The 23,962-nt window shown below is 41.7% G+C and overlaps 1 protein-coding gene and 1 long non-coding RNA gene across 6 annotated transcripts in view; one reads left to right on the top strand and one right to left on the bottom strand.

The window, feature by feature from the left end:
* The window catches only part of ANO3 (anoctamin 3), a 372,891-nt gene that overhangs the window by 124,504 nt on the left and 224,425 nt on the right, over positions 1-23,962 (top strand). Inside the window, exon 1 of one of the 5 annotated variants that reach the window (XM_038569277.1) lies at positions 6,848-6,928. The exons of the other annotated variants lie outside the window; for them this stretch is intronic. Coding sequence (XP_038425205.1) covers positions 6,883-6,928 — 46 coding nt within the window. The 5' untranslated portion in view covers positions 6,848-6,882. Of the gene's footprint in view, positions 1-6,847; positions 6,929-23,962 lie in introns of those variants that run through there. 5 annotated transcript variants of the gene reach the window in all.
* On the bottom strand, positions 3,152-5,994 carry LOC111091585. Its single transcript, XR_005375859.1, has 3 exons — positions 5,871-5,994; positions 5,600-5,788; positions 3,152-3,765 (listed from the first exon to the last, which is right to left on the bottom strand). It is a non-coding gene; the product is annotated as an uncharacterized LOC111091585 (long non-coding RNA).

Below are 23,962 nucleotides of genomic sequence, written 5' to 3' on the forward strand. Positions count from 1 at the left end.
AAGCGGAGCACAGGATTAATCGTTAGGGACATGACTAACTGGCACAAAAGAATCGGAACAATTCGTGATTCTATATAATTAAGTGCTAAATTATTTAGTAAGGATGAACAGGTTCAGAAGAGACTCCATGTGGGCTGGTGTGATACTCAAGGAAGAGGTGGCTCCCCAACCGGGCCTGGGAGAACCTGGATGATGAGCAGCAGATGGAGAGCATTCCCCAAAGAGGAAACAAAGAGAAGTATTTCGGGCTGTTTTTGTGAGGCGGATCAAGGGAGAGATTTCGACCCAAACAGGGTTTGTGCTGGGAAGTCCAGAGAAATCTGATGGATAAATTAGGTATGAGCCAGATTATGAGAATGTATTTAATGTGTGATTTTGTTTCACCCGTACATGTACATAACTCTACATAAATACGTACATGTGGTTATTCCCATACTTTTGAAAGTATAGTTATTTTACTTTTTTCCCTCTTTTTTGGCTTCCTTCTCTCGCTCTTTTTTCCGTCCTGTTGTATTAACCTACCTACCCACATTCTCAGCCCAGAATGTACCTTTCTATACATTTTCTCCCTGTCTAACTAATTGAATAGATCCCCTAGAGGGGGGGATAAAAATTTTAAATTTAAAAAATTTTATGATTATAAGTCATAATCTGCCATATTGCCAGGTATGAGTTTTGCTCCGGTGTTCTGTTGGTATGAGTTTTGGTCTGGGGTCACCAAGACCAATGATGCAATAAGCACCCTGACATATGGGCTTTGTTTGAATGGGAGAGACTTCTACGAGATGGGTTATTGGTTAAAATAGGCTCTCACACTTCACAGTTGCAAAGCAATCTATGAAAGAATGCTTTTCCCAACATCCCCTATAAAAATAGATCTCATGGCTCCTTTCCATTTTTGCTAATGTGAAGAGCTTAAAAATATACCTTGCTATTTTAACTTACACTTCCCTATCAGAGAAAATATTTTTTCGTTTTAAATTATTTATGTTTTTTTTTTAAGATTAGAATCTTACGATGTCGTCTGCAAATATTCTGCATTATTTTTTTTTTTTTTCTGTCTTGCTTTCCTTTTCCTTCTTTTTGCTCTTTGTATCAATCAGGGTTCAATTGGCAAAGCAGAGTGAGATATACTTTACTATGGAATAGGGATTTGTGATAGGAATGAGAACTTACCCAATTATAGGCATTTTTGGAGAATAGTCCAAAAAAGGATGTTGGGGAATCAGAGGAAAGCCACTAACCAGCTCTCCTGAAGCAAACAAGTCAGTTTGTCAGGGAACCTGGAGTGGGACCACGACGGAGCACTGGTGGAGCCCCCACGGAAAGACTATTGCCTCTGCACCTGCTGGCAGCGTGGCATCTCCAGAGACAAAAACAGAGCTGGACGTGGTACGGGGAGGAACCCTGTCTGCACCTGTGTCGTTCTCTCATCGCTTCCAAGCACGGTGACCTCCAGAGCGCCACGGCTACAGCTGCTTTCCTCCAAGTTTGCTCGTCTTGCACAAATGTCGTTTCGATCAGGTTTAACCTGGAACCGTATCGGGAAGGCCATTCTGGAGAACACAGTTGTAGTTTAGTGAACTTGACACAAAAGGGACCTAGCAAAGCACACAGTCGGTTTTTCTGAATATCTGCAAAATGCAAAGATAAAGTATGATCTTAAAAGCTTCTGTTAAATGAAGTTCATTGAATGTAATAGGTCAATCTAGAACTTTGCTTGTTATTCGGTCCATTATAACGGTTCAGATTTTTTGAGAAGTATGTATCGTCATCCATTAACAATTGCAATTTTTGTTGAGTCAATCATCTAATTGTTTCTGCTTTTGTGTTAAAGGCTATATAGTTTGGCACATTAAATATACGACTTATATCTTACAAATTATACCTTTCACTTTAGGTAATGTGCCTCTTTAAAATTTTAGTCCTTCTAATGTGAAATTCTATCTTCTAGCCTTGCTTACTTTTTTATTTGCATTTACCTGGAATCACTTTGACCACCCTTTATTACTTTGCATCAAATATTTATTCCTCATACAGTACATATCTTGATTTTAATCCAGTTTAAGCCACTGTCTTTTAGTGGGGAAAAAGGCGTGCTTATATTTGGAATATTGGCCGTTATACTTGATTTTATTCATCCCATTTTGCATTGAACCTATAATTTATGTTCATCGTTGAGTCCACATTCTCCTTTCCTTATTTTTCCTGGTGTGATCAAGGTGCAACATATTTCATTTGTCTTCTCCCTGGACAATTCATCGTTCTTTCCCTGGTCATGAAGTATCACTTTTTATGTTCCTTATTCTCATAATCAAATGAGTTAAACCAGATTATTTTGTCTATTAACCTACATGCTTTTATTTGCCTCTTGTTTGATAGCCTCCCTAATAAAAGGTCTTAAGACTATTTTCACCTTCCATTTTCCTTTCTAATTGTCCCCTCTCCCCAGACTTCTGTACCATCCTTCTTTCCCCCACTCCCAACTACCCCACTTCCAACTACCTGTTTAATTTGTGGTGTTTGCTTTTCAATAACTTTTTATAGTTCTTATATTAAGTATCTCTGGAGAGTGTATTAGTGTCCGTTTAGTGTCCGTCTTTATTAGGTAAATAAAGATTTCAGATGATTATATCTTACTCTTTTTTATCTCAGGGTCTTTTCTAATTCATCTTTCTTTTGTCAGAATCATGTTTAATCAAACAGACTATGTTAGTTATATATTCCTCAAAATAATAAAATACCACAAACATGGAAGACTTAGAATTTGAAACATTTAGGGCTTTTATAACCATTTGCTATCTATTCTTAAAGAAATTACAAAGATGCACCGTTCTTCTGGTATAAAGCTTGCAAAGACTAAAAATATATATCCCGGCTGGATTTGTCACATAGATTCCAGTATATATTTGTTAAATGTACTGAAAAAAATATGTATCTTTCTCCTATTATTTGTAGAATTTATTGGAAGGGAGGAAGAAGAACTTTACTTGATATTAAGTATGATTTACTGAATATTCTTGAAGGTAACATCATGTGATCATCTACTCTGTGAGGCTACCATAAATTAATTAGATTTACTTTTATGAATGCAAGGACTACAACTGACACATTACTGATACATAAATGTTTCCAAGTCGCCAATATTTATTTTTTAGGTAAATTCAGTGGTGTCACAGTAAATAATCAATTCAATAATCTCTGCATCCTTTAACTTTTATTTTGGCAAGCTGTCTCTTCATTACTTCAGTGTTTAATTTCAGACTGCACCCAAGTTCAGGCTGCGCCCTGAATGGGAGAGCAAGGGACATGGCCTCCAACCTAGAGGCCACTTGAAATAATGGTAAGCTTTTCAGCCGAGACGTAGAATATAAAATGGTTATTCCATCATCACTTACTTTGTTCCATACATCTGCCTTCTCTTAATGCTGTCTTCTTAAACAAATCGTTTTATGTCCCTGTCTCTTCAAAATACTGTGTGATAAGAGCACCTCAGGCTAGATTCAGATCAGGTAGAAGCTGCTGATTTTCCTCCAATGCTCTCTTTTAGTCACTTACATCGATTCGGAACGCCGCTTCTGGATGCTTCTCTGAGCATCTAGCCTGGCTGCCAGCTGGGCTAACCTGTTGTTATACTGTCGCATGTGGCCAGGAACCCAAGGCGTTGGGGAAGCAGTTGTTAAATTGTACTCCGCCCTTCCATTGATCACAGAGCTTGTTTTTTTGAAGAGCTTGCCTGGGCCTTTAATAAAGTATGGATGGCGACTAGAACCAAGAAAGTAGTTCATATATAAAATATAAGTAGATCTAAAATATGTAAATGATTTTAAGATAATTTCCCTTGGTTTTGCATAAGGAAGACAACTGCTCAGGTCACTAAAGCAGCATTTTTCTAGAAGTCATTTTAAAATTTTAAATTAATTACTTTCTTTACTTATTCATTAGTAAGTCCTCGCTCAGCCTGTGTGACAGGAACTATACGGGTCTCTGTCAACACTCAGAGAGTCAACACTCAGTTGGCTTTCAAGGAGATAGGGGTCTCCCTATAATAATGCCTCCAGGGCAGCTGTCTCTCCCCTTCTCTCTTCCTCACCCTTTTCAGATAAACCCACTACCAATGTGCCTTGGCGGTTTCATTTTGCCCCTAATCCCCTAAATAACTGGGTTCTAGACAGGGGCTGACTATAAAGAGAATTTCTTTTTCAGTTCTCATTTAGGCAATGAGGAGCAGAGTTGGCAATCCCAGTTTCAACAGAGTCATTAATTCAAGACCCAACGAGGGAAGGACAGAACTCTCGCAGTTCTGGGGATAGAGCCCAAAACCGGGAAGCTCATGACCGGCTGGGCTGTGTGCTCATATTCCGGAGTTCAAAGGAATTCAAAAGCCTCCCAGTGATGTTAAAACAAAATTTCATACCCCTCTGGGAGGCAAAAGTTAGCGTGGGGCCTGATAAATTAATCACCAAGGAGGACAGGAGACAGGTGGTGAGCTGTGGGAGAGCGAATGCGGCAGAGACCTGAGCAAAGAAGCAGGACAGAAAAGCTAGGGCCCAAGACTGGAAAATAAAAAAATAGATCTGCAGAATGATAGTGAAGGAGTTTAAAAATATATGTACATGATCAATATAAAATCGGTATATATCATTTGTAGAAAGCAGAACATGTCAAAAAATATGGAGGGCTAAAAAAAAAAAAAAAAGATCAGCCTTAATCCTTACTTGCGAAATTAGTTATTTTGGACATTTTGGTATGCTTCTTACTAGTCTTTTATTTTTTCTCTTCTGCAAAATATAGTTAAGATCATTATATATGATAATCATGTTCCCTCACTGAACACTATATAAAGTATTTTCCCATCTTTAAAATTTGAAGAAAGAAATTTGAAACTAAAAATAGAAGAAAAAAAAAAAAAAAGATCAGTTTAGCCTTCCCTGATGAGGCCATTAAACACTCCTTCCTAAACTTTCTACAATGGAAATGTCGATTCAAAATATTTCGTCTTACCAGATGATAGGAAGATTTATTTTTTTAGGAAGGTCTTTGTTCAAACCCCTCTCCACTTGAACACACACACACACACACACACACACACACACACATACAGCTTTTCCTTGTCTGTGCATTGCCTTTCCTGTAAAGCAGATGGTGCTCGAAATTGCCTAGGCCCCTCGCGAAAGCCGTTCCTCTAGCAACCTTCCTTAAAAGATGGATTTTAAAACAAGCAAAGATGTTCTTTGAATTCCCTAGTAGCCAATCTGTCAGTCCAGCCTAAACTATTCCTAATTAAAAGTAATCAACTTTTATGAGAAGATAACTCAATCATAGTTGCACTGCAGAGGTTAGGGTGCCACAGTGTTAGAAATCACTTTAAAAAAAAAATTAATCTCTAATGAGGTTCGAACCCTTAACTGACTCCTAGCTCCAGGGCACACATGCTTGCCTCCTGCAGAGTTTCGCTGACACCAGGATGTCCTTATGCCTGGAAGTGGGAAGTAGGATCCAGGGAGTGGGGCTGCACCAGAATGACCTGTGACTTGAGCTATACTAGACTCTTCACTGTTGATGAACAAAACATCACAAAGCACCCCCAGGAATTCACCTATTGCCCTGGGGTTCCGTGCCCTCTTCCATCAGAGAGCTGTAAAGTGAGGCTCTGCGGCAGATAGTCTCCGAGGTTCGTTCTAGATCTTCAGAGGGAGATGAAGTCACACCGAGATGATTTTTCATAACCCAGTATTTCTTCAGTGCTTGCATCCTGAGCTTTTACTGAAGGCTCAACATCTTCCTTCTGGAAAAAAAACAAAAAAAAACAAAAAAACAACAACAACAACAAAACAAAACAAAAAAACCCAAACATCATCCTTCATTACCAAGACTGCACACTCTTTGTGATGCCTCCCCTGAGGGTGAGTCCGGCTGTTCTCTTCTGCAGGCCCAGGTGCTGCAAACCCAGGAGGGGTCCAGTCAGCACCGCCAGGCTGAGCCCAGCCCACCTATGGAAGCACGAACAGGTGGTAGCCTGAAGCTTTCCCTTGCAGAGCGGCTGTTGTGCAGTCACGCTGCAGGACCGGCTTCCTGCCCCGAGCTGCCCCCACCCTCCCCGCTCTTGGGTCGTGCGCCGCGGGGGTGGGGGGTTGGGGGGACAACACGGCAGGGGCTCCAGCGGCCTGGGGTCCTGCAGATGTTGAGGTCCCTGCAGCTTTCCCTCTGTCATGCGCCCTGGGGGGACTCTTGTACTGATGGGGCGGCTCGCCCACACCTCCCAGGGCAGGGGGGCAGAGCCCCGCTGTGCACGGGGTGAACTAAGGGGTCGGAGCAGCGGCGGGGAGAGGAGGGCGGGGGGGGGGGGTGGAGGGGATGCACCCCAGGCCGGCGGAACTGGCTCCAGCTCGTGGCTGGGCCTGGCGATTTGGCCCTGCCCGGGTCACGACACCTCTCGGGGACCAGGTGGCTTTGTCCGCCCAGGCAGGTGTTGGCTGTGATGGTCTTGAGAGTTCTTTGCGCGCGGGGCCTCGGGTTCTTTCACGATGTTAAGGGGGGGGGGGTCGATGCGCCCCGTGGTGAGCACCTGCCGAGGTACCTGCCGGGGCACCTGCCGCTGCGGACGACGGGCGGCGCCCCGCTCCCCCTGCCCCGCGCCCCTCTCCCCGCCCCCCCTGCAGCTGCTGGAGCTACAGACCCGACTCAGTCGCCCCGGGGCCCCGCGGCCGCAGCCAGGTCGGTTCCCCCAGCCGCCGCCAGGGGGGGCGCGCGGGCGGCCCCGCGTTGCCATGACGACGGGGGCGCGCGGCGCGGGCGGCAGGTGCGGCGGCGGCGGGAGGCTCGGAGCGCGGCGGCGGCGGGGACGGGGACGGGGACGGGGACGGGGACGCGCGGAGGGCCATGGTGCACCACTCGGGCTCCATCCAGTCCTTCAAGCCGCAGAAAGGTCGGTGGCGGCGTTGGCGGCGCGGCCCCCGCGCGTGTCCCGGCCGGGGGGGAGCAGCCGCCTGGGCGGCGGGGGCGCGGGACTCCGCCAAGTCGGGGACGAGCGGGGCGCCCCGCCGCGTCTGTCTCGGTCGGTGCGTCCGTCTGCGCGTCCGTCTCCGCAAGTGCTGCTGCGCCCACCCCGCACCCACGGGAGTCCTGTCCCGGCGTCCGCGCCGCCCCGGCCTGGGGGCTGCTCCCCGGGACCCCGCTGCTCCCGCGCCTCCGGGCGCTGCGGCGAACCAGCTCGGGCCGGCGGGGACACGCGCGGGGCAGGGGGCGCGGGGCAGGGGGGGAGCGGGGCGGGGAGCTGGGAGGGGGGAGCGGGGCAAGGGGCAGGGGGCGCGAGGGGGTGACGGGGGCGCGGGGAATGGGGAGCGGGGGGCAGGGGGAGCGGGGAGCGGGGCGGGGCGCGGGGCAGGGGGAGCGCCGGGGCGGCGGGGGGCGCGGCTGTGGCGCGGGGAGCGGGGCAGGAGCGCGGGGAGCGGAGCAGGAGGGGCGCGGGGCAGGGGAGCGGGCAAGAGGGGCGAGGGGGACGGGGCGCTGGGAGCGGGGCGCGGGGCAGGGGGAGCGCCGGGGTGCGCCCGGGGGTGCGCCCGGGGCTGCGGAAGGAGCCCCCGGGAGCCCGCGCCGCTGCAGGTCGGTTGGCACAGGCCCCAGGTGCTCGGATTTGGGGGAGTTCCAGCCGGCCGGGGGGGGGGGGCGAAACTTTCGGGGGAGCCCGCTGCTGCCGCGCCCTGGTCCTGCGCGAGCCGGCGTGGGGTGGGCGTGCGGCGCGGTGGCACCCCGGGCTCCGGTCCCCCCACACCCCCCACCCCCGCCTCCCAGCGCAGGGGCAGGGGGCTCTCGGGGTCTCTCTGCTCAGCCTCAAACCAAGCGACCCCCAAGCCGTCCTCCCGCTCGGTCTTGACCCCTGTGGGGAAGCATCTCTCCGGGAGCACGTGGATGCCCAGGCGCGCTCCCAGTTTTCTGGAGTTTGTCCAAAGACTTTTATTAATGACATAAGGACCCTCGTATGGAGTCTGCACCGGGATGGCACTTAGGCCGCAGGTAGTGCTGAGGACGCCCCAAGGCGCCCACGATGTGGATTCTGGGGTGACAGCTTGGCGCATTCAGAGTGAACTGAACACTCGTTAAGTATCCCTGCCTCCTCCCGGGGCTTCTGTCCTCTATTTATCCATCTTTGTCCATCTACGTCAACAGTTGTTTCCATGCAGATCTTTGACTTTTTAAAGCAAAAACTGGATGGAGGTAGCAGGAATAGTTCAGTGGAGATTGCTGCGTTAGGAAGAATATGGGCCTGAAGGAGCTTCGGATTCCAGGATTTTATACTCTGTTTACAGTCCAAGAATCTGTAGATTCTTTAAAAGAAAAGAAAAATGTGTCGAAATTGGGAATAAGGTGAGACACTAATTTCCCCTGAGTGTGCAATTCCATCTGGAATCTAAGTTTCCAAAGAAAACTAAATTGTTTCAAAGAGTCGCGTTCTCTTTAATCATTATTTTTAAACACATGTACATTTTCAGAATGAAGATAAAGATGATAGGAACTTTGCCCCAGCGTCATACAGTTAAGATTCTCCTCTGATGCATGGCGGCAGGCGACTCATTTCTGGAACCTAGAACCTTGAAATGGTCCCCACAGGACTTATGTATGGGTACATACTTTGTTTTTATTTTTTATGTTTTATTTTATTTTTTTTCATACTTTGTTTTTAAAAGGAAGCAACTGCCAATGGAAGGACCACCTGTTATTGCTCAGAGTGAGTTATAAAAAAATCATACAGATCTCAGTTCTTCATTATTATCCAAAAACACTTAGTTTCCTTTATGATGCATTATGGGCCATTTATTTTCAAGTCTTTTACTCTTTGGCACAGAAGGCAACTTTAGCAGAAGGATAAAGGTGGAGACGAGGAGGGACAGGAAAGGAAGCACCAGTACAGTGGCTCTGGTTGGTTGCTTCTTAACCCTGAACGGGCATTTCAAAAAGACATACCAGACGGAGGATTAGCTACTTTAATTTTTCAGAGAAGCAGCAAAATAATACTTGAGATGCTTTCTGACCCAGGAGGCAGGAGACAGAAAGCTATTAGGGGTGCTTTTCGCCATAACATTGACCTGCAAACTTCCCATTAGAATGGAGAACATGCTGGAACTCTCTGGAGTTCTACTTTCTAAGCTCACCTTCCTAACTAGTCTAAAAACCTCAGCCAAAGTGTTTAACATCTTTGGACTCTACTTTGTTGAAACATTGAACTCCTGACGCCTCCTGCCTTTTTGATTTCCCCTTCTCTGTTCTTTGGGGAGGGGCAGGTGGCTGTGTGAAAGCAGAGATAATGGCTTCCTGGGCCAAAGAGGAAAGCCCAGCTTTTAGTACACTTTTTTTTTTTTTTTTTTTAGTTCACTTTTAAGAAATAATTTCGCTGAGTAAACCAGTTTCTAGGGAAGACCCTTTGTTTTAATCAAGGGAGATTAATGTTTGCTTTTGCCTTTGATTTCAGCTTTATAATACCTAGAAAGATCAGGAGATACTCAGAAAAAAAAACCCTTATTGTAAGACTTTAGAAATATTCACCATCACTTGAAAAAGAGACACACTCTCTTACTCTAAGCAGGCGTGGGGACTTTTCCTTCCATGAAAACTGTGAAGTAATCAGTGCCTGAGCCAAATCCCCTCCCTGATATTACTCAGCATTTTTCAAGAAGTCACTATAGATGCCAGAATCGTTATCTGTAAAAATGAAATACTGTCTGTAAAGCCGAATTTCTCCATTAGTTTAATGTAGGATCTTTGTTTTCAGCCCTGGATGTGAGCTCTTCATGTACTACTTACAAGTTTTGTTCTTTAAAATCTCTAAGCTTCAGCTACTACCTCTGTGAAATGAAGATATCACCTGGCAAAGTCCTAATGTGTTCAGCAGTTTGTCTGGCACGCAGACTGGGGCTCATAAATATAGTGAATAATTAATAATAATGATGATAGTTACTCTTCTTCCCAGGCCCGTCCGCCTCTTTGTGGACTACTTAGGAGTAGAACAACATCCTCAGCGATTCCCTTATAAGTTGTTGCCCTTTATTTTACTTTGTCTCACTTTTGTTGTTTTGGGGTATTTTTAAGGAAAACAAGACTCGAGGCCATCTAGAAGATCCCGTACAGTCGTCTTGGGCTGCAGTCACAAACTACCCAAACTGCTATGCCCATTTCTCAGGAAAGCCTCTCAAAACTTCCCATAGAGTAAGTTTAGATATTCATTTCATAATTTCAAAATTTCACTGCAAATAAATCGGACCTCTTCACTCTCCACTCAACCTGTATTTATCGAGCTCTTGCTGTATGCCGGGCAGGGTGCTTAGCGATGGCGTTATCAAGGACACTTTCATTCTTGAACCTATTACTGCAAAAACCTTCTTCAGAGGACTTTGGATAGTAGGAAGGCTGAGAGCTTTGCTCAACACCACCCTTTTTTTATATATATATATATATATTTTATACATTTATTCATGAGAGACCCAGAGAGAGAGATAGAGAGAGAAAGAGAGAGAGAGGGGCAGAGACACAGGCAGAGGGAGAAGCAGGCTCCATGTAGGAGCCCGATGCGGGACTCGATCCCGGGACTTCAGGATCAGGCCCTGGGCTGAAGGCAGGTGCCAAACCGCTGAGCCCCCCAGGGATCCCCTCAACACCTTTATGCAAATTGTAGGAAACTCTGCATTTTTCCAGGAAGGTGTTGACATTTTCGTTTACTGACAATGCCCCCCTGTAAGTTTTGTTTTCTGAAGAGGTCTGCATATACTTTTATTTTTTAAGATATTTTTAATTTTTTATTCCACTTTGATTACATTTCATATTGTTTTGTTAGGAAGCTTAATAAATTAGGAAGTAAAATGTGAGAATCCTGGGGTGGGGGGAAAGAGCATTCCACAGTTTATTTCTGAAGTCTCACGGGTACACCGGCGTGTCTTAGGCTCACAGAGAACGGGGAGTGTGTGTTTGCCTTTGCCTTAGCACATATTGGAGGAACACATTAGCTGGCAAGTCGGCAGTGATATCTGGTGAAAGTCCAACTGTGCTTCCCAGCCTGGCTTGCTCTGTTCATTTGATTTAGGATGGATTTCATGTGTCATTCAAAAGTGGGCAAGAAAAGGACAATGTGAGTTCTGGCTTCTGGTGGCTGTTATTTACCAATACAGCCAGCAAGACTTTCAGGGAAACCATAGGTCACATCAAACACAGCCTGTCCTAAAAGGCTTGGGTTTAATGGGATTAGCTGAAGCTGTTAAGTGATTCATCATTATTCGAAGGGACATTTGGTTAAACATGAAAAGAGTGTTTTTAATAGTTCCAGGGAATCAAACACTTCCTACTCAGAAAGTGGTTTAATAATAATAATGGTCTTTACACGTACGTGGGAATTTGTGGACCACAAAGCACTTATATTCTCCTTTTTTTCAAAATAAATTGCTTGCTGTGACAGGTGCCCACCTCTAAAGCCTCTTAGCAACCATCCTGCTTTGTGTCCAGTTCCTGGTTCACAATACCCTGAAGGGACATTGTTGGGGGAAACACCTAGTTTCAGAATCTCTGATGTCCACTGTTTAAGCCTCATTTTCCTCTCACTCATGTCTTAAGGATCTAGAACTTTCCTAGTCTCTTCCCCTGTTAAAAACAAAACAAATTCTGAAGCCATTTATACAGTGAAAGAAATGCATTCACACATGTGTACTGACTTGCCCTGGTATTTTGACAGGTGATTCTTTTATTTATGACTAAAGAGAAGGCATTGATTGCCTCCTTCTAAAATTATGAATAATAATAATAATAATAATAATAATTCATGAAAATTCATAATTCGTAAAGTTCCTGCAACATAGAAGAAAAAAGTTGGGGGGGAGATATTCCGGGGCCAAAAACTATACTTCTCTTAGGCTACTGAATAGCATCCTGATCAGCACAAAGGACTGGGCATCTCATCTAATTGAGAACCCCTCAGGTCGTCTACTCTGTCCCTTAATTCCTACCCTTCTCTTTCTTTACTTCCTCAGTAGATTTCCCACATGAATACAACTCAGGCCCCCCAGTGATAATCTCCCAATGAGGGAGAGCCAAACCATGAAGAGAATATAGACATTTTTCAACCCAAATAGAAAACACAGGTGTCTAGGACCATTTTTTTTTAAATCCTACATACACCTTAAATGGCTCAGAAGAATTACTGTTGTCTCAAAGTAAGAATATTGAGGTTTACAATGATGACTTTGAATGAGCAAAAGCAGTATAGAGTTTGTGATAAATACGTGCCCTCTACTTAGGAATGAAGAGAAGTGATAAATAAGAAATTCCATCAGAGGTAATTATGAGTGTTTCAAAGCTATCAAGAAGTTCATTTATCCAAAACATCACACTTCTTGAGGGTTGTCAGGAGCTGAGGTCTTCCTTTGAATCTAGGATTTAGCATTAGACTCTGCCCATGGATGTCACTGCAAAAAAAAAAAAAAAAATACTGGGCATTGATGATGGTATAAATCAACTTCTCACAAGAAACCTATGCCTTAAAAAAAAAAGGTCAACCTTTTAATATTTTAGTATTTTAGAACTGTGCAGATGTTTAGGAAATACTAATGTGAAATGTATAGATAAATGTAAAATAGTTGTACCTTGGTGGAAAGAACCAAGGTCTCAAATTCCCTGTGATCGAAATTCTGTCCCTATCTCTGAACTTGGGAATTGAGCTTTTTCTGAGCTGCAGGTGCTTTTCCAGACCCACCCCCCAGGGTAATGCCCACCTCTCAGGATTGCAGTGGAGGATAATAATCACACCACCACCAAACACAGCAGCAGCAGCAGCCGCAGCAAGCACAGTGTGGATACTACCCCTGCCCACTGTCCCAAAAGCTTACAAGTCCAGTGCATTGTTTGATACTCGGTAACCCGTTAGTAGTGACATACATCATTTTTCCTATTTTCAGGGCGAGGGAATTGAGGGTTAGGTGCTCTATGCATTAACTCTTGATGAGCAGTCAATCTGAGCCATGAACACACCCCTCCCTGATTCTGAGCTGCCCTCCCTGCATCACAAAGCAGCAATTACTTTAAATGCTGGTTGGTTTCAACCCTGCAGGCATGTGAGAAACCAGCAGCAGCTGCAGGATCCAGGTTCCCCCAAATAGGAGTCCCCGCATTCACCCCCTCACTAGAACTGAAATGCAGTGGGCCTCGGAGGATAGGACTTCCCTGTGCGTAGAATTGGAGGGACATGAAACCATTTTGCAAATGCACTGTATTAGTCTTGGCATACTTGTATCATTGCATTTCTAGAAAGTTCATAGGCCGACCCAAAGACATCTGTCAAAATGACTCCTAAAATGGTATAGATTTTATGTTTGGCTTTGGTGCACTAGTAACAGTTTAGGCAGGGGGAGAGGGGTTGGGCTTTGCCGATATATGCACAAGGTCCAGCTTAAACCCAGTTTCCATCACTCACTGGTACCTCGAGCGATGTGTCTCATCTGCCCTAGCTCATTTCTCTCAATTATATGAGCTAAATTTTCAAGATCTAAAGAATCACCCAGAGTTTTTGTTAAATGCAAATTCTTCAGTCGCTCCAGATTTATGATCTCATCTCCCTCCAGAGGAGGCGACTAGGAATCTGTGTTCTTAGCAAACATGCAGCCTCCAGGGCTCTAACCACGGAACCCATTTTGAGAAACAGTTTTATAAAATAAAATAACTGTGTATGCACTGAGATAATGAATTTCGGTGTGTGGACTGCAGCAGGTTGTAAATAGGTGTCCTCTACTATTAGTAGAGACGAAGTAGGTACAGCCTAGATAAACTTAGCCAAACACATGCATTTAGTCCATGAAAATGGAACTTTAGTGTGTTTCTAATATTAACTATAATCCCCTAATCCTTCCTTTTTAAGGTCGGATGAAGTTCCTAAATAGGAGTTACCGTCTTGTCTCATTTACTGGACACTTCGGTAAATAAGTTGTAAGACTTGTAGAGCTGAGTGCTCAGACTTTGCCTTTGGCTGTTCAATCTTGACCCTAATAAATGCCTCAAATGCTGTCAATTCTTTATATTTGCTGTAGGTGTTTTAGGTCCTATTTTTGTAACTGTATAACTTTTTGAAAAACGAGGGGGCTTTAGTGAGCACCCTCCCGTGATGAATTATCTCACAGTGGTGTCTTTAAGGTACAATACATGGTAAAAGTTTATAGTTCTTGATTTCTGCCTAGGGAAGATGTGTGGTAGGCTTGTGGTATTTTATTTATCTATTTTTAATGATTCACCGTCATAATTTAAAGTCAATGAATAAAGCACTCTAAAAATAAATTAAAAAAGAAAGAAAAATATAAAAAAGAAAAAATCACTCTGTGAAATAAGCATGATATGAAATCACAGAATGTTGTTTGAATCTTAAGACTGTTCATACAGTGATCGGGACAAGCTGATTTTAATGGGTTTCAATCTCCTTACTTATGAACTCAGAATAACAAGTGCTGTGATTAAATGCCTATTCTTTGCCAGACACTAGAGTGTTTTGCCCATAGTAACCCACTTAATCTTCCTAAAGACCGATCTCTGTTACTGTAATTGCATAGACGAGGAAACCGAAGGACAGAAAAGCTGGTGCTCAAGGTCGCACAAGTAGGAGAGGTCGAGCTAAGGAGCTAAGGTGGCCGTCTGGCGGGTAGGAATGCCACGAGGATCAGCAAGTCTGCGGGGTTAGTTCCTCCTACAGGAACTGCTTGTATCGTGGCCTCGGGACTTGGTGACTAATATTTTTATAAAACGCCAGTCGCTAACCTAACACCCTAACCTCAAATCAGTGAAATTAAGGGTTGTCCATTACTCAGCACAGCGTTTTTGCTCTTTATCTACAGGATCTGCACTATCCACTTGGTTGTGCCAACGCTTCCCAAATCATTTTTCAAATAATTCTCCCCAAGGTTAGCTGACTGCAAAGATCCAACTTCTCTTTCCTTTTAGATGAAGTGAGTTTGATTCACTAACTTTAAGCTCAACTCAGACCTATTCAAAAGACATCAAAACACATTTTAGCTGTGAACTGGTGGGTCCTAACAGACACAGGGGCGCACTTGCAGCCGGTGGTACACTTAGAGTCTCCCTAAGATGCCCTTGACTACCAACCGCACACTGCAACACAGGACGGCCTCAGAGAGAGGTAAATGGTCAAGACCTTGAGTGGTGATGTCAAGCAGCTTGGATTCAAATGATGCTTCTTGGGGCTCCTGGGTGGCTCAGTTGGTTGAGTGTCCAATTCTTGATTTGGGCTCAGGTTGTGATCTCAGGGTCCTGGGATCCAGCCCACGTGGGGCTCTGCAAGCAAGGAGTCTGCTTGAAAATTTCTCTCCCTTTCTCTCTGCCTCTCCCCCTGCTCACACGCTCACTCTCTCTTTCTCTGTAAAATAAATAAATAAACCTTTCAAAAATGATGCTTCTTATGGTTTGTTATGTATGATTTTTGCCACAATTTTTACTTCTCTAAATTTCCCATTTTCTCCTATATATATTTGGATTGGTAGGGTTGTTTAGGGGGTTACTTGCTATAGTGTATACTAAAAAAAAAAAAAAAAAAGACATATGCCAATTTGCCTCTTTTTTTTTTTTTTTTGCTACTTTTTCAGATCTTAAGACGTTCTAAGACATCCCAACACAATTAATGCTTACAGTATAAATGTTCCTACTAAACATAGGTCGGGAAAAGTCAAGCTTAATATCTTTTCTTTATAGTTCAGCACTTTGACTTCTTTTGAATCATGTTACATCTATAAATTTCGACATAACAAGGGTATAAAATTCAGAATACAGAGTCATCAAAAAATAATTCACATAATTGTTAGTCTCTGAATTCGCATTTCCTTCTGATACAGCATTAGCAATTTTTGATGGTTTGATATTTTGCTTGCAAAATTATAGATATTCATGAAATGAAAGTATGGAACATGACAACCGAGAAAGAATTTTATTTCGACAGGGATCAAAATGCATCTTCCCCTTCACCATATTTTATATGTTATAAAATATATCATGGTCCCCCCCAAAAAAAAAAAATATATATATATATATCATGGCCTGTTATCATAAGAAAGCAGCAGGTTTCAGATGTCAGCCACTGACAATAGGTATAGAAAATCGAGGGTAAGAGAGTAAATTCAAATTTCCTTATTGAGGAAAATACTGCCTTTTAGAATACTATCTTTGGTATAATGCGTCTGTTGGAGCACTCATATTTTGAATGATGTTTTTCTATTTCTCACACATTGCTCCAAGACAAGTGAGTTGGTGGTATGTGCCCCATGGAACAGCTTGCGGTTAGTCATGACTCTTACCAGATGTGAAGAAATCACCCACTCAGAGGCACTTCTACCCATTTAGACAACAGTACTCTAGAATTTAAATCACAGGTACACAGTTACTTTAGTGCATAGTCCATAAAATAATGTTTTTCAAGACTTTATATGGTCTAAAGACACGATATAACTGAACAGGGAATGTGTGTACATGAGAATATTTCTATCTAAATATAATTCCAAAACCTAATTCTCATAATTTCCTTCATATAGCCTGAGCCCTGTGTGGTGCTTGAGTACTGCATTGTCTTTAGGAATGGCACGATCTGTTACCAAAAAGTAAAAAAGGGATGGGAAAAATCTGAACATTTCGTTGCTTCAGACCTAGTCTTGAAAAATAGCCTTTCATAACCAACTAGAAATGTGGCAATCAAGGCTTCTTCGCAATCACCTGATATTCCTTCCTTCAGCCTAGTTAGAAATCCTTGATGTGAAGGATGCTCAACACATATAAGGCTTAGTATGTCTGAATTTTATTTCTGCCAAGAATATTTTGTCAGATTTAAATCTATTTAACTCCTCAGTGAATGGAAAGATGTTATCATGTGTTCATTGAACACCATTGAAAATAGCGGCCCTAAAGCATGGAGGGTTTGTAAGTGAGCTTGTTACTGTGCGCTTGACATGCATTAACTCATCTAATTCTTTCAGAAATCCATCAAAGAAGGTACTAGCCACTCCACCTTGCAATAGGGAAATTGAGGCCTGGCATGAGAAATGGTTTACTTAGTAATATAAGATGAACATTTAGTAAATGTAAGACAGGTGCTTAACAGAGCTGGCATTGGAACCAGCAAATATGGTCTTGTTCTCTGAAGAAGTCTTACCAAGGTGGCTGAAAAGAGCGGCTAACAGTACAGAGCCTGTGTGTGCGTCGGTGTGCCAGCCATAATTATGGGCCTTCACGTAATTCTTCATTAACACTTTAAAGGAAAAGTGTAAGACTGAGACGTTAAGGAAGTTGCCCATGGCCACAGAGCTGATGTGTGGCAAACACGAGATCAATCCCATAGGCTTGCTGGTGTACCGAGAGGTACATGAGGTTTAGGGAGACTGGCTTCTTTCTGCCATTAGTTACCCCGAAAAAAAAATTGGATTGGGAAAAATAGCATGTTGAAAACAGTCATGGTAAGCATTTCAGGGTATGATCTTTGTACATCACGCACAGTCGGAGGACTGTGGCCTCTTGTGAAATTCTCTCAGTTACGAGATACAACAGAGATATCAGCCAAGAATCTTCCAGAATTTCTGTTACAGCTTATATCTCACTTTTTCCAGGGATGGTGACGAACTATGAAGGTTTTCTTACCATCTCAGACTCTCTTCCGTTCTCCTACTATGCTAGACCGCCTTCTCCTTGAGTACCCATTCCCTTTATTGTGTCCTCTACCCTCTACCCTGCCCTCTCAAATCCAGGTTTAACATTTATTGTTATTTCGCCTGGATGTGAATACTGAGTTCTAAGTTTTCGCTGGAATAGGAAATGACGGGGGACCAGGAATCATGGTACATGATGCAGCTTATCCCAGGCCTCACAATTGTGTGTTTTGGCAAATACTTTACTGAACATCTACTGTGTTCTAGGCACCATGCTCAACATTGAAAATACACCGTTCAATAAGATTTGACATCTGCTGAGGAAGCTTTGCTAAAGTTTATGTTCCTTTCCATTGATACCTCTATGTTGAAACGCCGTGAGCGTCTCTTAGCCATTTATATTTAAGAAATAACTGGCTGTCATCAGTTGGGACACCTGCTTTAATCATACAAGTGTTCTTGTGGTCAAGGAATCACTTAAAATTTTGAGAGGAAACAAGAGAGCCTTAAGAACAGCTGTCGTCAGCCTTGTCCTTGGGATAAACTCCAGGGAGCTGATCCAGCGTTGAAATCCAAATGCACTGCCTGTATTAGTGTTTTGGAAGTATTTTCAAATAAAATTTTCCAGTATCTGATGTTTGTAAGGCAGTAGTGTAAGATGGTAGCCGCATACAGAACCTTCAGATTCGTGCACTGTCAGTGCACAAAGGCAGCTATCGATGCTGTAGAGCAGAGAAGGCAAATAAATGATCATTCCCCCTCTTTCGGGCAAGTCAAATCCCGACTTCAAAATACTTCTTTACGTGGCCTTCTCAGGACAGAGTTCAGGTGGACATGAAACTCTTTTGTCACACTTGTTATTGAATCTGGAATTCACCTCTACCTAGACCCCCGGTGAGAACACGTCAGGGTCACTTCTTTTATACTCTCTTGCTGGGTTTGGTCTGCCCTCATCAGTCTCTTAAGGACAGGGTGGCACATTTTTCTGCTTTTCGATAGTCCTTGTTGGAGAAAAGAAGTTAAGACAGTGGGGGGAGAAAAGAGGAATCAGAGCAAAAACAATAAGTTTGGGATTTCATGTAATGATGGAGTTATGAAATAATCCAGATACTGCTTGCATCGTACCTTGGAAGTCCGGGTATCTTTTGCAGGAGTGCAGACCTGTGGCCTGCTGGTCGAGGCGCCGTCACCAACCCCAGCCACTCACCACGTCTGAGTAGGCTGCTTACTGGGAAGTGGATCTGCGCAGTGTCTTTGCTCATCGCCTAAATTAAAAAGTGTTTTCTGATATTCAAATACCATGATCATTGTAGAAAATGTGGAAAAACATTATCACCTTCAAAAACTGTGCCTGTTCAAACATTCTACAAATTTTAAAATAATTAGGTTCTGATTTTCTAGTTTATCGCAACTTAGGCTTATTTACCACTTTTCTAGTTTATCATTATGTAGGCTTAATTGTATGTGTAGGTATGTCCATGTTCAGTGTTTTTTTTTTTACAAGTTTCACGTTTTGGATATATATATATAATTATATATATATATATAATTTTTATTTTATTATTTTTATTTTTTTATTTTATTATTTATTTTATTATTTTTCCCAATTGGAACAAGTACAACTTGTTATACTTGCAATTTCTTTTTTTTTTTTTTAGAAGATACAGATTTATTTGATGGGATACATTCTCATGATACATATGTGAATGAAAACTTTTTGACTCTAGAATAATTAAGACAGGAATAGTAATCCCTAAATATTATAACTTTGAACTGCAGAATGGCATCGTTTTTCAGCCCAGGGAATTTATTGTAGCAATGCTTTAATTATTTTGGATTCTTTCATTCTTGCCTCTTTATTTAACCATCACAATTGATTGTAAAAACTCAATTTATCCTCCCTTTTTAAAAAAATTGTCAGGTCCCCACCTCATTGTATTCTGGAAGCTGCTTACGATTCTCTTTTCTACCAATGACTCAGTCTCTCTATGAGTTGATTCTGTTCTTTATTTGTTCAAAAAGCACTTTTAATGTCAACCAACAAATTATTAACCCTAAATTATGTCTTTTATTTTACCCAGCCCTGTTTTCATATTGATGCTTTGTAACATATTTTTTTTTAAGAATTCACTTTTATTTAGGGGGAAATTGCAGATTTCTGTCTACATTTTATTTGTTTATTGTAACATATCTTATTCAAAGTTTTTCTCTCCTGCAACCTTTGAGACATATTATTTCTTCTCATATTGAAAAAAAAATAAAAGAGAGAGAGAGAGAGAGACATTTCATTAGTCCTGTAACTTACTTTCTAATCCTCATCGTAGAGGAAGGGGACAGCTTTTCCAGATGTGGTAATGGTGAACTCAACCCCAAATCCCTTCAACTTTCTTGCAGCAATACAGCACCAAAGGTGCCTTGACATCTTTATTTGATCAATCTGGCTTTGTCTATTCCGGAATTCTTTCCTAGTTTCTAGCATTGAGGTAGGAATGAAGAATCATCCATTACTTTTTCAAGTTCTCTCCCTCCCATCTTTTTAACCACTGGGGAGGAGGGGGTAGTTCAGAGAGGGAGTGACCTTTACCAAGTGACTTCTCCAGAATTCTCTTAGAAATTTAAGTGAAAACTTTACCAATATATGGATTATATTTGTGAAAATGGATGTGCCTTGCTCTTTTTTTCCCCCCGCATTTTCTTTAATGCTCCCTGGATTTTATGTTTACTATTTTCCTTCGCTTTCTGTCTTTGCTAAATTAAATTTAGTTTGCTGGTTTTCAGCTTCAATAGTTTGAAAGGTATATATTCTGTTTTAGATTTTACAGATGCTCCAGCCTGTGCTCGCTGTTCAGTAAATATTCAATCAATCACACATTCCCCTCCTTATTTATCTTGATTACATTTGTCCATCCAAGCAATTTTTCTATAAATTTGAAACTGTTCTGGGTTTTAAATCTCTCTATAACTAAACCTGTCTACTTCCCCTATTTCCTTGAACATAATCACAATGAATTCTAATTTTCTGTGTATTTGCTGTTACTACCACCCACCAATAAACTATACTCTGTTGAGAACAGGTTCTTATTAATTTTTTATCACCAAAATTAAAATTGCCTGATATACAGTAGGTACTTATTTCTATTTTTGAAAAATTGCTATGCAATAAAAATCGAGACCTCTATTAAAATTTTTAGTCATTTTTTTCTTTTGTGAGCCTAAAGCATATTTTTCTGAAAGTAAATGATTCAGCATCTGAAAAGAGACTCCTGCAGAACTGTACTAATTAGGAAGTATTGCCAAGACAACTGTTGCTGATTTCTGTTGAAATACCTTAAAAAAATTAAAAAAATATATATTTGGGCATGGTTTAAAACAGTAGAATAGTGACCATTTTTTTTTTTAAGACAGTATCTTCTTGCCCATCCCTTTGCGCTCTCTAGGCTCTATTTGCGAAAACAATTTCTTTAGCTTTTCTACTTACTAATGTTTGTTCTGGGACTTTTATATTTTCTAAATTGTATACCTATGTTACAATTTTTGTTACATTAAAATGTCTATTGATTTTCTGTTGAGTTAGTGGAAATTTAACTTTTCATAATGCCACTACCTCACCTCTGCAATTCCTGCTTCCTTACTTTCCCAATAAAGCATTACTACTCTTGATTAAATCAATAGTTAATGTATATATTATTTTCACATTAAAATTGTTTAGTGCTTAGTCAAGTGATAAGTATCGTATACCAAGATGAATATCTTTTCAAGTAAGATTTCTTCTTTTTTTGAAAAACTTATTTTTGCATTTGCTATATTTTCATAACTCTTCCATAATTTTTTAATGTTCAAAAGTAATTTATCAAATGCCTCACATTTTTCCTGACACTTGAAACATATAAAATTATAACTTGTTTTCCTTAAAATGCCCCTCTCTCTTACCTGTCTCCTGCTCTGTTGAGAAATTTTTAAATTTCAGGATTAGTGCAGAACCGTCATACTGGGATTTCTCTTCCCACTTTTTAAATATTAGATCTCCTTTCTTGATCCAATGTCTTACCCTTTTCTTTTTTCTTTTGATTTGCTGCCATATTTTACTAGGACATTCTCTAATAGCTTTTTAAGAAAATGTGTTTTAGGAGTTAATTTTTGAGCCTTTGTATATCATAAATGTCTTTTTTTTTTTTTTCCTACCTGAAAAGTTGATTGAATCTTTGGCTAGATAAAGAATTTGGACATTATTTCTTCTCAAAGCTTTTATGTCATTATTCTGCTGCTGACTTCCAACAGATAGATTTGCTTTCAAATAGCCTAATATCATTTTGGATTCAAATCAAGTCTCTTTTGTGACTTTTCATTTCTTTTCTCCTCATTACCCTTCCTCCCAAGTATTCAGTCCTGCACAATACCAATTCTTCTAAGCTTTTTAGCTCTTCTCTTTAGGGGCACCTGGGTGGCTCAGTGGTTGAGCATCTGCCTTTGAGCATCAGGTCTGATCCCAGGGTCCAGGGATGGAGCCCCTGCATCAAGTTTCCTGCAGGGAGGCTGCTTCTCCCTCTGTCTGTGTCTCTGCCTCTTTCTCTGTGTCTCTCATGGATAGATTAATAAAATCTGTTAAAAAAAAAAAAAAAGAATGATCTTCTCTTTATTTTTTTTTATTTTTTATTTATTTATGATAGTCACAGAGAGAGAGAGAGAGAGAGAGAGAGAGAGAGGCAGAGACACAGGCAGAGGGAGAAGCAGGCTCCATGCACCGGGAGCCCGACGTGGGATTCGATCCCGGGTCTCCAGGATCGCGCCCTGGGCCAAAGGCAGGCGCCAAACCGCTGTGCCACCCAGGGATCCCTGATCTTCTCTTTAACTTGGCATTGTGTGAAATTTCATAATTTTGAATCTTGGCATGATTCTAATTATTCACTATTCTGGTCACTTTGAATCTATAAAGTGATACCCTTTAATTCTGAGAGGTTTCCCTGTATTCTATAACAATTCTCTAATGTTTCATTTTATTCATTTTCTTAAGCTACTGTAAGATAAATGTTGGAGCTTTGGGGTTTTTTTTCTTTTTGCTTTCATTCGTCTCTCTCTACATACACACTATATATGTGTGTGCATTGACACATTTGTGTATGTATATGTATGTTTGTGTTTATATATGCATCCATATACCCCCATATATACATATTTTTAATTTTAAAAGTATTGAGGCATAATTGACATACTATAAACTGCACATAATTAAAGTGTATGAGTTGATAAGTTTTGGCTGTATGAGTTGATAAGTTTTACCCAAACCATAATCAATATTATGAAAGTATAGTTCATCCCCAAAGTCTTTTCAGGCTTCTCGCCACACCTCCTCCCTGCACCTGCCTGTCTCTCACGTCCCCAGACAATCACATGTGTACTTTCCATCACTTTAGATTACTTTGCCTTTTTTAGAATTCTATGGAAGTGGCATAATACAATATATACTCATGCTTGTCCTTTTAGTTCACTCCACAATTATTTTTATGTTCAGTTGTGTTGTTTGTATCAATAGCTCATCCCTTTGATTGCTGATTGGCATTACCTTATATGGTATATTCATTCACTATTGCTGCTGTAACAAATTAACACAAACCTTGTGACCTAAATGGCACAGATTTATTCTTATATTTCTTGTAGTCCAAATGAGTTTCACTGTATTGGAGTCAAACTGTTAGCTGCACCACAGCACCTGGCAGATGAACGTCTCTGTGGATATGTCAGTCTGTTCGAGCTCTCGGAGTCACCTGCAGAGTTACCTTCCGCAGGAAATGATGCTTCAGTGCATTGAATCGCTTAGTGAAGGCCTCGTGGAGTCTCCTCTGCAGGCTGTTATTGGAAGCTTTCTCTATTTTGTTGCCTTCTCCCTCACCTTATTTCTGCGTTTCGGAAGTTCCTTCCAGTCTCTCAGTTAACATGATCTCATCATGTATTCTTTGATCTCATAGATTAATAATTATTTATATTTTTTATTCTTATTTTAATGGGATTCTGGGAGTAGATATACAGGTGCTAAATGTTTGTGGTACAGCTTATTGAATGGATAAGCTGATGTCTCCGTAGCAGTGACAATCTTGAATAAGTGTCAATTGCGTATCCAGAGAAGGTTCTGCATTGACTTTTTAGATTTTACATCAAAAGCAAAGGCAACAGAAACAAAAACAAGTGGGACTACAGCAAACTGAGAACCTTCCACGTGGCAAAGGAAATAATCAACAAAATGAAAAGGCAGCTTACAGAATGTGAGAAGATATTTGAAAATCGCATCACTAAGAGGTTAATAT

The sequence above is a fragment of the Canis lupus genome, chromosome 21, assembly GCF_011100685.1.
Source record: "Canis lupus familiaris isolate Mischka breed German Shepherd chromosome 21, alternate assembly UU_Cfam_GSD_1.0, whole genome shotgun sequence".
Classification (NCBI taxonomy): Eukaryota; Metazoa; Chordata; class Mammalia; order Carnivora; family Canidae; genus Canis; species Canis lupus.